Below are 14,020 nucleotides of genomic sequence, written 5' to 3'. Positions count from 1 at the left end.
ATATCTCTCTCTCAACATCCTCAACTTTATTTCTTAGTTATTATTATTATACTTATTACATCGGGATGGAGACAGCTAACCAAAAGTTTTACCAAGTCAAAAACCCAGCCTTTTAAAAATTGCTTATACATTTATTGTAATTGTTACCAATTTACTAATTATTTTTCTGTCATACATGTTTGCCAACATTCGTCATGCATATCTCTCAACATCCTCAACTTTATTTCTTAGTTATTATTATTATACTTATTACATCGGGATGGAGACAGCTAACCAAAAGTTTTACCAAGTCAAAAACCCAGCCTTTTAAAAATTGCTTATACATTTATTGTGTATAATTGTTACCAAATATTTGATTCAATCTCAACTTGTTTTCTTTCAGTTAGCACAGGTTTTGTATTTGGAACTGATTTCTGATTGAACTGATCATTGATCTGAGCTTATGCACCTGAGTTTTTGAGCGAATATTGCCATAATTGTTGACAAATAGTGATTTTCTCACTCAAAAACTGAGATGGATAAGTTCAGATCAATAAGGCCTAGGCCTACAACCAATGAACTGAAAGAAAACAAGTTGACTGAATTCAGGATTTGGTGATAATATAGCATAATGAGAGACTTGGTATTGTCTTGGAATTGGTATTGAGAATCTTAATATTTCATCACAATTGGTATTGTGACAAACCTGGTTTAGACATAAAACATAGCTCTTAAAAAAATCCCATTTCTGATTCAGCTAACATCATTTTTAAGTGAAAATAAAAACGAGAAAGTTTCTGTTGAAAACATGTGCATGTACTAGTATTGCAATATTTATGAAATAGAAAGTGTAGCAATTGCAAGATGAGATTTTATGTAATTTCATCACGTTGCAAGTTCTCAACCAATAATTCGGGATGTTTTTTGGTGCATTTAGACCATTTGATCATGTTTTGCATGTCTGTGTGCAGGCGCACATGTATTAATACCAAAATGAAGCCTTGCATGAAAGCTAATTCATCCTCACTCTCATTACCTCAGCATGGGGGCTCTTTCACAAGTAATGAATTTTAATTTTCCCGTGCCCAGCAAAGGTTGACAGACATACCAATCACACAGCATTCAAAATGATATTACCTCTCGCATTAGTTCTCATTTAATCTTCTGCCAGCTTGAAGCCACAGACTCACTGTGAAAAGAGAATTGATCAGATAAGCATGCTTTTCATTCCAAAGGCACTAATCATAAGTGCACACAGGAAAAAAATAAATAAATAAAAATAACAGCTGTTCGGACGTCTTGTTTTTCAGTAGTTCTCTTTTGATCTGGGAGAAATATGTGCTAGAAATACCTTGATGGATCGGTCTTAAACTCCTGCTGTGACCCTATATATTGCACAGTAATATTAAAGGTCTTACTAGTCTGGAGACAATACCGCTGCTTTCTGTTTCCATACATTTTCAAGTCGATTCTAATCTTTAACTTTAATTTTTCAATTGTTTGTGCTTGACATGGATAGGCCTCAGTCGTGAAAACACAAACAGAATGAATTTCTCTCTAAATTCATGTAAAGAATTATTTTACAAACAATTTACACACATTCATTTTGAGATTATGCTGAGGGCAAATGGATACATGATCCTGATTTTCATGATTTTCTCCTGAGAAATAGTCTCCTTTAAAGTTTCAATACAAATTTAAAAGTTTCTCATCAAATTTTTCTAAAAAAAATAAAAATAAAAAATGATATGAGCTATGCAATCCATACGTTTTATGACTTATCTTTATCTTTTTTTTTTTTTTGTAATATGTAATAAAACAGAAATATTTATATTAATAATTGATTTAAATGTATATAGTTTTATATCATAGTTATACTGTATGTGAAAAATGTTGTAGTGAACAGCACATTCCAGGGCCCAGTTTATGGTGGGGCCCCTCTCTGACCACAACAGTGGACAAAGGTTTGCTACATTTTGATTGGATATTGGTGGACTAACATAAGCAAACGGTCCAGCACCATCAGATAAAGATGCTAGGACAGCAGCCAGATACCTCTTATTGAGGGCAAGAAGAAGACAAACTCTCTGTTATAATATTTGAGAGTAGGTTTTTGTTACACCAGTTTTTATAACGTAGACAGGGTGAGTGTATATCTTAAGTCTTTGGTGTTTATTTAGCCTCTAATTGATATTCTGTTATAAATCTGTACTCTAACGTTAGATGAGATAAAATAAACCATGCATACGAGTCGATGTTCTATTGATTTGTACTTATTGGTGAAAGAGCAACTGCTGATGAAATGTAAAAATAAATTTCCCAAATGACAACAAATCATTGCAATTAAAATTGAGCAAAATAGTATATTTTTTCATCATTTTAACCATTATACAGCAAGATGAAAATATGACAAAAATGTGTACGTTTCCACAGACTAAAACTAGACTAAAATTCTCATTTAGTCGACTAAAACTAAAACAGGACAAATTGACTAAATATGATAAAAACTAAAAGTTAAATTTGACACAGGACTAAGACTAAATTAAAAATAGCTGACAAATCCAGTGAGACACTAACAGATACGTTCAAAATTCTGATTCTTCAGCCTATGAAGGTGAGACTGTAACCGAGACATTCATGTTCTGGAGTCTCCGGTCCATGAGGGAGAGACGTCAACAGACCATAATTAATTAATAATAATAATAATACATTTTGAGGCAGCAACAGATACAACCACTTTCTGAGCCTCCAGCCTGTGAGGAAAGAGATACCATGTGTTCAGAATCTTCATCCAGCGAGACAACAACAGATGCAGAATATCCAGAGTCTCCATCATAGAGAGACAAAGCGGCTAGTCTCTAGCCCAGAGAGGCAGAAGACATACAGACATTTGCAACAAGGTTAAGCTCCGGCAAACAAACCTTCACTTCAAGGTAATTTCATCTGTGTGTTCCAGACTAAGGACCTTCTGCAGGTCAAATAATGTTCTTTTTAGCAGCATCATATGACCCCTTTAAGTGATACGTGATCCAAAAATCATAACGTCATCGGTGACGTGAGTACCCATCACTACACTATTTCGCCTCCCTAGGTTGGCGAAAGCAAAATCACTACAATATTGTGCTGTACTCTAGGTCTCATTTGAGTCTATTGTTTTTATGTCTCCTAAGAGACAGAGTTGAAAGATTTTGGAAAGTTTGGGTTTGAAAGCTGGTTTGGCAAAGCCAAGTCTGAAACGTCTGAGAAGTTTGAAATGTTTTACAAAGCCTTGAAGTTTGAAGGTTATGAAGCATTAAACATTTATACAGCGTCTTTGAGATTCAAGAGATGAGTCAGCTGTATTTGTGGTCCATTTTCACAGCAGAGAAAGACAGAAAATTATAAAAATGTCTGCTAAAAGTTAATTTCGTCAACTTGTAGGTGAGCACAAGTTATTTTGAGTTCGACTGGTTAAAATAAAGGATGTATCATATGTCAGAACAAGTTGAAGGACTGTGCCAAGTTTGGTGGAAAGTTTAGGGCTGAAAGCTCCAGTGGTTTTCAAACAGGACATTGGGAAACTTCCAAGTGGAGGATTGTGCCAAGAGGATTTAAAACCCTTAAAATTAGTTATATTTATTTTATTATTTTTAATTTTTTTATTGAACTCTTGGGTCTTGAGGTAAAAAACATTGAGAAACACTGTGGTAGGCCAAGTTAAAAGTAAGAAATTTAGTCTTGGGTTGATGATTTTGAAGGAAAAAAAAAACATTTAACTTTAAAATTGGCTACTAATTTACTCACCCTCAGGATGTAGATGAGTTTGTTTCTTCATCAGAACAGATTTAGAGAAATATAGCATCACATCACTGGCTCACCAATGGTCCTCTGCAGTGAATGGGTGCCGTCAGAATGAGAGTCCAAACAGCTGACAAAAACATCACAATAAGTTATCCACAAGTAATCACAATAAGTAATCAATACGACACACAAAAATCTGAGTGTTTGCAAGAAACAAGTCCATTATTAAAGGTGGGGTAAGCGCCCCACACATACGTATGCAACCCAGGCAACGATTAGTTCTGTGAAACAAAGCAAAACCAATGTTACACCGTGTTACACCGGACGCGAGTGGCGCGGCGCAACAAATTACTATGGAACTCATTATAATCAGTGATGCTGTCTACACCATAGATATATATATACATATCTATGGTCTACACTGGATGCGGCGCCACACGACAAATCCCAGACAGAAAACTGCTGCTGCGTTCTATTCATGACGTATTGACAAAAATTTCAAATGATTTTCAATGGTCGCTTTGTCGCGTACAGTGTACTAGACAGACTTTAGTGTTACTCACCTATCGAGAAAAAACAAAGCAACCTTGGCGTCCGATCGCAGGCATTCCGATCCTTGAGTTCTCTCCAGCACTGGAAAGCTGATCTGATATTTACACGGGTCCTACTTCTTGCCTTATTGCCTTAAGCCTTCTTTTGGTCCGCAGACGTTTTCCTCTCCCATCTCTTTTCCTCTGCCATCTCTATCGTTCTGTCGCTCGGCTCGCTAATGTGAGCACTGAACGCTCTCTCCTCCACATCATGAGTAGACACGCCCCTTACTGCTGATTGGCTGCAAGTTTGTTTTGCTAGTCTGCCCGAATCAGTTTTCTAAAGCGTTTTTGAAAAATCGCTTACCCCACCTTTAAGGCATTTTAACTATAAACCATTGCTTCCGGCTGAAATACGAGTCCATAATCAGTAATAACACTTCCTCTTGCATGACCTGAGGGTGAATAAATGTTCAGCAAATGTTCATTTTTAGGTGCACTGTTCTTTTAACCCAAGTTTTGTATAGCTTACTTTGTCAGTTCAACATAATAAGACATGACTGAGTCGTCTCATGAGCTATGAAAATGCAACCTCTGAGCCATAGAGTTTTCCTCTGGGTTATTGAGAATCACAAAGCAGCTGCCACAGAGAGATTCACCCTGAGCTGTCGTTGAATCCTGTTGTGCAACATTTCTACAAATGCTACTGCTGGCTTTAATGCTGAAGACTAAGGCAGACACATTAATCCAGATAGGGGGGTGTTATCGCTGAGTAATGAATTGAGATGGTTGTTCCTCTGGCTGCTATGTGGTTATTTGTTAACTTTTTTGATGGTGCCCAAAGCATACAATGTATTCTACAGTGGCTTGCTTGGCTGCTTTCTGGTCATTCATCAACGAGTGATTTCCATTATGTGGTGCACTCAGCTGAAACAGAAAAAAAGCTTTTCTGGATGTGTGGTTCATTCATTCATTCATTCATTCATTCATCGCTGCTTCCTGCTAAACCTAAGCATGAGTGTTTATGAGATATGTCAGCACTTTAATTCCCTATTGAGAAATTTGAGTCTTTAAGTTGATTTAATAAGAACAGTTTTGGGGAAGCTATGCTGAAACTGTAGCAACAAGCAGTCAAGCTAGTCTGTTAAAAATAGCTAACAAAAAGTAGCTAACTACATTAAAGCTATATTTGGCACAAAAACAATGAGGATGCCAATTATGATGATACGATTAAACTGAACAGATAAATTGAGAGTAAATACAACTTATTACAGAAATAATACTTTAAAGATATACTTAATGTAATGTTTTCGGACAACTTAACTACATGTTAGTTGTAATTGTATAAAGTTGTATATATATATATATATATATATATTAATTTCATTAATTCATTCATATTATATGCTAGTACCATTTAAGCCTACTTCAATATTCAGTTCAATTAAGCACACTTCTTTTTTCACAAGAGACTAGAAAAACACTCCAGGAAAAAAAAAAAGACATCACTTTCTATTTAGAGACTACAATGAATCAGTGAATTGTTGTTTGAACACAGTCAATTACACCATCCAAACGTTTTGAAAATATATTTAATAGTACTTGTCGAAAATTGTTCTATTTGTGAAAATCATATATCTATTATCAGCGCTGCTTTTTTTCCCCACATACGCACGACCAGAAGGAGCGGAAGCGGTCGACTGTGGTATAATAAAAGCTTCGCTGCTTTCGAGCCGTGTGTCACTCTCGTTCAGTGGCCTCGTTTCGCTTCGACGGCTTTCAGCCTCACCTTGCTTTATTCTGCTACGTTAATAAATCATTAGCTCATCCATGAACATGATTTCTGCCCGAGTCCCGTCGGATTGCATCGGCTGTGGGGATGAAGATGACAACTCCCATGATTCCACACTCAGTCACGGCGTCATCAAACTACGCCTTTGTCTATTTGTTTATTTTGAATATGCGCCCTCTAGCACCAAAATTACATATTGTGCCTTTAAGTCAGCTTTCTGCATTTACAGGCCACAACTACACAAAAGGCCCTTTAGGCAGTATTTAACTGATGTTGAAGCTTTGCCCTGTTGTAATAAAGGGCCAAATGGAGCAAATAGCTGATCTGGGATCTGTTTTAAGTGGTTTGGGCTAAAATGTGAAATGTAAGCTGCTGACTTATCATCCACCTGTACCAGCACAGCAGCGTCTGCTCTCACAGGGACAAGCGTTTAACAGCCCGTACACAAAAGGCTTTCTTTATTTTCATGGCATAAGAGCAACAATAAAAACAGTTCAAGGAGATCTGAGATTGAAGCCATCAAGGTAATAGTGGAAAAATACAGCTAGTATTTAGATTTTTTTTTTTTCTGAATGCAGAGACTGTCTTGTTGTCTTTTTTTATGATAAATGTAGTTATTTGTTTATTGATTTGATAGTGTTTAACTAAGATGGAAGGAATAATAATGCATGATTTTTTTTTGTGCTTTACATTTACATTCACACATCTGGCAAGCATGTGTATCCAAAAATGGCATTCACTGCATTCAAGACAGACTTTTGTTTTTATCATTTAGCATTCTCTGGGAATCAATGTCCTTGCTAGCACCAATAGCACCATGCTCTGTGGTTTGAGCTACATGAGTATTTTCAATTGTGCTGTTCTCATACAACCCCAATCTTTTTTTGTGTTCCCGTCATTTTACTGATGACTGCTTCTCTAATCTCAGGGAGTCCAACGCGGGATTCACAAAACGCTTGCTCTTGAAAGATGGTTCAGTACCCAGTTTATTTGGACCAGCTGGCTCCACTGAATCACAACCTGTAATTGGTGTATCGTTTCCGACACGCGCTGCACGCAGTACACCAATCACAACAGACTGGGCCATCTAGCCAATCAGAGCAGAGTAGCCTCACGGAAAGGAGGGGTTTAGAGAGACTGAATCTTAAAACTGCTTTGAACGAATCGTTGGAGAATCATTGGAAAAGGAGGTGATATTAAATGCATATTTTGAGAAAACTAAAGCATTTTTGACCTTGCATGCATGTAAACCTATTGTAGGAGACTCCCAAAACAAAAGTAGGAACCTTAAAAATGGCATAATAGGGGCACTTTAGATGCTTGATGTTGATCACCATATACTGGGATTACATGGACAAGCACGTGCGTGACTTTTTTTTTTTTTTCTGGTCCGAAAATGAAAAAGGGGAATACAGCATTAGAACAACACAAGGGTGAAAAATGATGACATCGTTTTCATTTTTGGGTGAACTTTCCCTTTAAAAGTAAAATGATTAACACTTGAGATTTATGGACCTTTATAACTACTTTTAAACTTCTTTCTCAACTATTATAAAGTTAGATAAAACTGTGTTTCTGTGTGGAATGTAGTTCAGTTAGGGTAACTGTATTACATCAGCAGCCTGTCTCAAAAGATAACACTTTTGTGTAAATTATGAACTATGGGATTTTGGAAAAGGCTGTTTTGAAATGTAATTACAAAAGATTTAGACTAGGATAAAGAACATGATGTTATATCGGGTTAAAGTGCTTATTTGAACTTTCTTCCCTTCCCAAAAGATCCCTGATTCTCTAGCAAAGCATTGAAACGATGGATTTTGTAAACTTGAATTAGAAATTCAGCCATTAAAGGTGAAGTGTTGTTTATGCACCTATAGTCCCGCTTAAGTTGCGTTCACTTTAGCAACATTTTCGCAAACTTTCACAGGCAAGAAAAGTCCATTATCAATTCACCTTTTTTGGGAGTAACTTCTGTTACACTGTAAACAATCATTGAAAAGTTGGCTCTATGAATACAGTAATCAAAAACTGGGCACAACAAGGTGACATTATTCTGTTCACCCTTCAACCTTCGTTCATTAAAAATACATTTAAAAGCGTAAAAATAAAATTACTCTAGTTTACCTTGAATAGCCCCAAAAAGCTCAATCATTTCCACAGCAATATTACAGACCTATTAAATAGCAATGCGGTAATATATGTCTGTATTATGTAACATATGTTCACATTCAAAAGCATTCATTAACATTAACACTGAGTGATAATATTTCAACGTGATTTCCGTCATTTTGGCAGATAATAAATATTGGATTTACCTGCTTCCAGTAAACACTGCTAACAGGGATTAGAAGTGAAAAGTGGAGACAATTACATTTTAAAGCATCTGTGTGAAAACAAACCTGGAACACAAAAGATTCTTATAGCATTCCAGAGAATTATTCATGGTTGATATCATAAATTGAATCGGGAGAGCAGACCTCAAATGTGCAGTATATGTTGTCTTTTTTTTCATATTGTTACAGCGGAATACAAAAGAAAAGAGAAAATAATCAGGAGGAAAAGAATGCAGCGAAGTGAGAAGAGTTCTTGCTATAGATATTCATGTTATACAATGTCACATTAAAATACATAGTGTTACGTTATTCTTCTGACCACCCATAATGTAAAACACAGTAGGCTTGCTAGGAAAAAGGTAGATGGCAATGTATGAAGCACAGCTCACTCAGAAGTAATTTCCAAACCAAGCAGCATTATGTTGGTTATAAGTGTGAAGAATCGATGTAACCAATGTGAACCTGTTGCGAAATCTGCATGGGGAAATCTTTTGCCCTCAAGTAAAATTCCAGATTGCATGGATTCCCATTGAAATTACCACTGTTGAACAATGGTAAATGTAACGGCACTTTAAGTGGAATTGCAAAAATGTACTGTTTTTAGACACTCCCCCTGCTGCCATTGGTTGGAAAAACAATTAGCCCCACCCCAAATTTGCACCATTGGTTGAGTCACCATTGCTGTGCCTGGTTGGTTGAGATGCAATGTTTTCATACACTTTTTGGGAAAATTAGCCTTACAAATGACTCACTCATATATGTCTGTGTATTAAGGTTGCATAGGAGAAACTATTTTCATGTTGAAAAAATTGCACACTTTTCCTTTAAAGTACTCCTCTGCTGGTAATGAAAGTAAAACACCAAAAACCCGCTGTCTGTTCTGACCTTCCTCTAGATTTGTTTCTTCTTTTTAGTCTAATGACTTGATTTGTCAGCAAGCATCACTATTTAACATTCATACTCCCTGACAGTTTCAAGCACACCTCACACCTCTTGTGCTCATGTTGTTCTGGAATAATGAAGGAGGCAGTCGACGCCGCGGTCGGTACAACACGTCCATAGCATGTGGGCCTTGAATGAGACAGATCCCAATGTCACCTTCAGGAGAACGCAGCAGTGCCTGGCGCTTTTGGGAAGCCCACACGGTGATCCCCTACTGCCACGAGACGGAGTATTAGCTTGTGAATAATTTCATGCATGCTAACATGCTGATTTACGAGCTATTTTACAGTTCCTGCCATTCAGCCATAAAGAGAGTAGGATATTCTGTCTAAAAATATTTGTATTTATTTAATATTATGTAATATGTATGCAGTACATTATTTATATAATATTTTATTTGTTTAATATATTTACTATATTGTATAAATATATTATAAATATTTTAGACAACATGCTAATATGTAAAAAAAAAGCAGTAAGATTTTTTTTTTATATAAATTAATATTTTGTTTGAACAAGGATGCATTAAATTGATCAAAAGTGATGCTAAAGACATTAATAATGCTACAAAAACTGATATTTCAAATAAATGCTATTCTTTTGAATGGTCAAATAATCCTTAACATAACACAGTGTCCACAAAAATATTAAGCAGCACAAATGTTTTCAACACTGATGATAATAAGAACTGGGTATTCTGTCTAAAAATATTTAGATTTATGTATGATTTCATATTAATATTGTACAATATTGTATGTTCATTTTTATATATTTACAACAGTGTATAAATATATTATTGATATTTTAGACAGAATATTAAATTTTGCATAATGGATATTTAACATGCTATTTTGCATGAAAGTATTTTTTTAAGTCAGTAAGATTATTTTTTTATATTATTGAACAATGATGCATGAAATTGATCTAAAGTTGACAGTAATGACATTAATAATGCTACAAAAAAAATATTTTTCAAATAAAAACATTCTATTCATCAAATAACATAACCATTTCCACAATAATATTAAGCAGCACAACTGTTTTCAACATTGATCATAATAAGAAATGTCTCTTGAGCAACCTTCAGTTTCTGAAGGATAATGTGACACTGAAGACTATAATGATGCTGAAAATGCAGCTTTGACCACAGGAATAAATTACATCAAATATATTCAAATAGAAAACAGTTCTTTTAAATTGTAATAATATTTCACAATATTACTGATTTTTATATAATAAATGTGAAAAGTTACATTCTTCACTTTTAATATTGCCGTACAACACCACCTGCATCATTGGAATGAAAGAGAGATTTTTTTTCCCTCAAGTTAAATAGCTTAAGAAACAAAGAAAGGCCGAGTTGAGATGCAGCCAGAATGCAATTAGGCGACTTTTCAGCAAGACAAGGAAAACAAATGCAGAATAAGTCCGAGCAGAATCCACTGAGGCTGGGTGATTAAGCCTGGCTTGGATGTCCCCTATGCCCCTTACACACACTTACACATACACACACACTAACACTTTCCATCCCCCTTTCCCAGATGAGACACAAGACAGTCGCTAACTCGGATCGAAGGCCCACCATAGTCTGGATTATGTGTCAATTTGCCACCCAGCTGCAGTGGCAGTGTCTCCCTTGCCGAACATAGCTAGCTCTAATTAGGCCATGCTACCAATTACTGTTGATCCCAAGTCAGAATGAACAGAAAGAGAGAGAGAGAGGCAAAGAATTACACCATTGTTTCGCTTTTTTTATACCCAAACGCTGTGCTAAATGTGTGCAATAATCCATCATTTTGAGTGTAACAGGTTTAACACGTTCTTATTATATGTAGTATTCAGTAGGACCAATAACGATAACTAGACCAATTTAGCTCTTCCAGAATCCTAACTACGCAATAAAGTATGAAAGGTCATATAGCCATGGCAAAAGAACATTGTTAGACCACTGTAGACACAAAATGAGTTAGCATTTATTATCCTTCATTATGTGCTACCTAAGCAAAATATTAAGAATATGTAGCATATAATGACAAATCTGTCATTATTTACTGAATTTCATGTTGTTCCAAACCCATGTTGCTATTTTTCTGAACACTAAATCTTTACTCAGCCCTTTTCCGTGCAACAACATTTTGTTCAAGCTGTTTCTATGACGTTTAGTATACTAACGTATATGTATTTTTCAGTAACGTGGACAGTAACTGTATTAAGTAGCATACCTTTTCCACAAACAATATGCTTTTACTAACGATTAGTGGTGTAGCATGACCAAATGCTACATCGCTATTTTTAATACCTCAGTTTTGGAAATAATCAAATATGCTCATCTAAACTACTCTCTGTTTCTCTCTTATATGTTACAATGGAAGGACTGATTCATTCTAATGATTCAGTTCATTCGGGCTGTCCTCTCTCTCTCTCTCTCTCTCTCTCTCTCTCTCATGTGTGCTATTGGTAAATCAAATTCATGCTAGTCAATTGGTTCATTTGACCAACCTGATCTCATGAGAAAATTACCTTTGTTTTGGCAAAAATTATGGCAAATATAAATGAATACATGCAATTTGTTCCATACAAAAAAGTATGATCTTTAGAAAAAAAAGGAAGTCTGAAGGCCTGCCCCTGGAGCATAAGCAGATTGTGCGAAAACACACAAATGAGATTGTGAATTCATAGGAATTAACTACGAATTCAACAAAATGTTAAATAATTATGATTTGCCATAAGAGTGTTGATCTGAACAGTTCATTTAAATAAACCCCTGCTAGCACACGTACATCACAGAGACATTTACATTTATTTACATCTGCAAGACATATTTTTTAGAGTGTTTGCTCATCTGCAATACGTCTATAGGACGTTTCCTATTAGATGTCAAATAGACGTTTAGAAGATGTCTTTAAGATGTTTATGATTTAGAATGAACGTAAAACTGACATCTTAAAGACGTCTATCAGATGTTTGTACACAGCAGATGCATTCCAGATGAAGCGATCTTTAACAGACATCTGTTTAACAGACATGTGTGCTAGGATATCATTTAATAACTGGAAAGTTATGTTTTTTTTATGTAAGCAATAAGATGTCACATCTCATCTTATCTTATGGAGCTCAAATAAAAAATTAGCCATGGTTTTATTATAGTAAAAGTGCAGGAACCATGTTTTTGGCAGATTGTTTACCATTTGTTTAATGACAGTTTTACTGCAAATAAACCCTGGTTAAACTATGGTTAATGTAAAACCATGGTTCACTTGTGGTTACCGTGGTTTAACTATATTAACCATGGTTTTTGGTTTTATTTGTAGTAAAACCATGGTTAATTTTCGTAAGGGCTTGACTGAAGTGCAGCTACTTTAAATAATGATTAGCATTTAGCTTAGCAAACTACAGTAAAATAGCTTCCTCAACACTGTCTGGTTGGAATGCTGTATTAACCAAAATCATCATCTAGGAATGAAAATATCTATTTTATGATACAGTTAATAATACAACCCTCATGATGACCCTACGGCGTGATTCTGAGTCATTATATTGAGAACGGTTTTCCCACTAGTGCCTGAGTGCTTTCTCTCCTCCTCTGTCCTCTTTCCTTTGCAACAGTGGTTTGTTTATACTCGTCTCTCTCTCTCTTTGTCTGTCTCTCTGCAGGTAGCCAGGCTCAGTTCCCCATCACCCAGAATGTGACGGTAGTCGAGGGAAGCATGGCTAACATGACCTGCCGAGTGGATTATAATGATAACACCTCCCTCCAGTGGTCAAATCCAGCACAACAGACCCTCTTCTTCGGGGACAAGAAAGGTGAGTGTGGGCTGGATGTGCTAAATCAGTCTGGTGTGGTGAGCTTGCAGCAGAACCAGAGTGGGTTACTGGGTCGGGTCTAGTGGAAATGTGCTGTGTAAGGATGAGTTTGGGCTCAAGAAGACTAATGAGACTGAACATTCAAGTGTGTCGCTCTCTTTCTCTCTCTCAGACGGGCCAGGCACACAAACAAACCAATCAATTATTCGATTCATAGCATCCACATCAGCACTGAAATAACAAAAGCAATTTAGCATCATTAAAGGTTCCCATATGTGTGTGTGTCTGTGAGAGAGAGAGAGAGAGAGAGAGAGAGAGGTATTTTGTTGTTGTTTTGTGTTTGAGTCTGCAGTCAGCATAGTCCCACCTGAGCTACAGGCACCATGTAAAGCACATTTACTGAGAGCAGAAGCTGTTCACACAGGACGTGTTCTTGTGTTCAAAGACAGATAGATGGAGCACAGCAGAATGGAACACAAATCAGGGCTCCCAGGGGGCGTTTTTCAAAGCTGAACTACTTTTAACTTGACATGGCACCTTTAAAAAAATGGCGCAAGATGCTGAAAATCAGGAAGACGCAACGTCAGTCTACGGGTGGGCACATGCACATACTATTGATAGACTGATGTTATATCTATCTATCTATCTGCCGTTCTATCTATTATTCTGTCTATCATTCAATCTATCTATCTATCTATCTGTAACAAAGTCAATGTCTTGAGAAGGAAGAGGACGGGGTCGGCTTGACTGCTGCTGGGGTTTTTATTCAGCTTCAAACAAAGTAAAACAGAACGTCGTGCTACCAGCGCTCAATATAGCACAATTGCACAGGCACAATCACAGGGCTCTCCAGAGCAGGC

At 36.3% G+C, this 14,020-nt stretch overlaps 1 protein-coding gene across 3 annotated transcripts in view; it reads left to right on the top strand.

The window, feature by feature from the left end:
- The window catches only part of LOC107724967 (cell adhesion molecule 2-like), a 260,688-nt gene that overhangs the window by 185,060 nt on the left and 61,608 nt on the right, over nucleotides 1-14,020 (top strand). For all 3 annotated transcript variants that reach the window (XM_016534070.1, XM_016534068.1, XM_016534069.1), the window contains exon 3: nucleotides 13,011-13,160. In XM_016534070.1, the coding sequence (XP_016389556.1) occupies nucleotides 13,011-13,160 (150 nt within the window). The remainder of the gene's footprint in view (nucleotides 1-13,010; nucleotides 13,161-14,020) is intronic.

Source organism: Sinocyclocheilus rhinocerous, unplaced genomic scaffold, assembly GCF_001515625.1.
Source record: "Sinocyclocheilus rhinocerous isolate Xijiao unplaced genomic scaffold, SAMN03320098_v1.1 scaffold996, whole genome shotgun sequence".
Lineage (NCBI taxonomy): Eukaryota > Metazoa > Chordata > Actinopteri > Cypriniformes > Cyprinidae > Sinocyclocheilus > Sinocyclocheilus rhinocerous.
The sequence above is the reverse complement of the archived record's forward strand: the minus strand, read 5'-3'. Positions and strand labels throughout refer to the sequence as shown.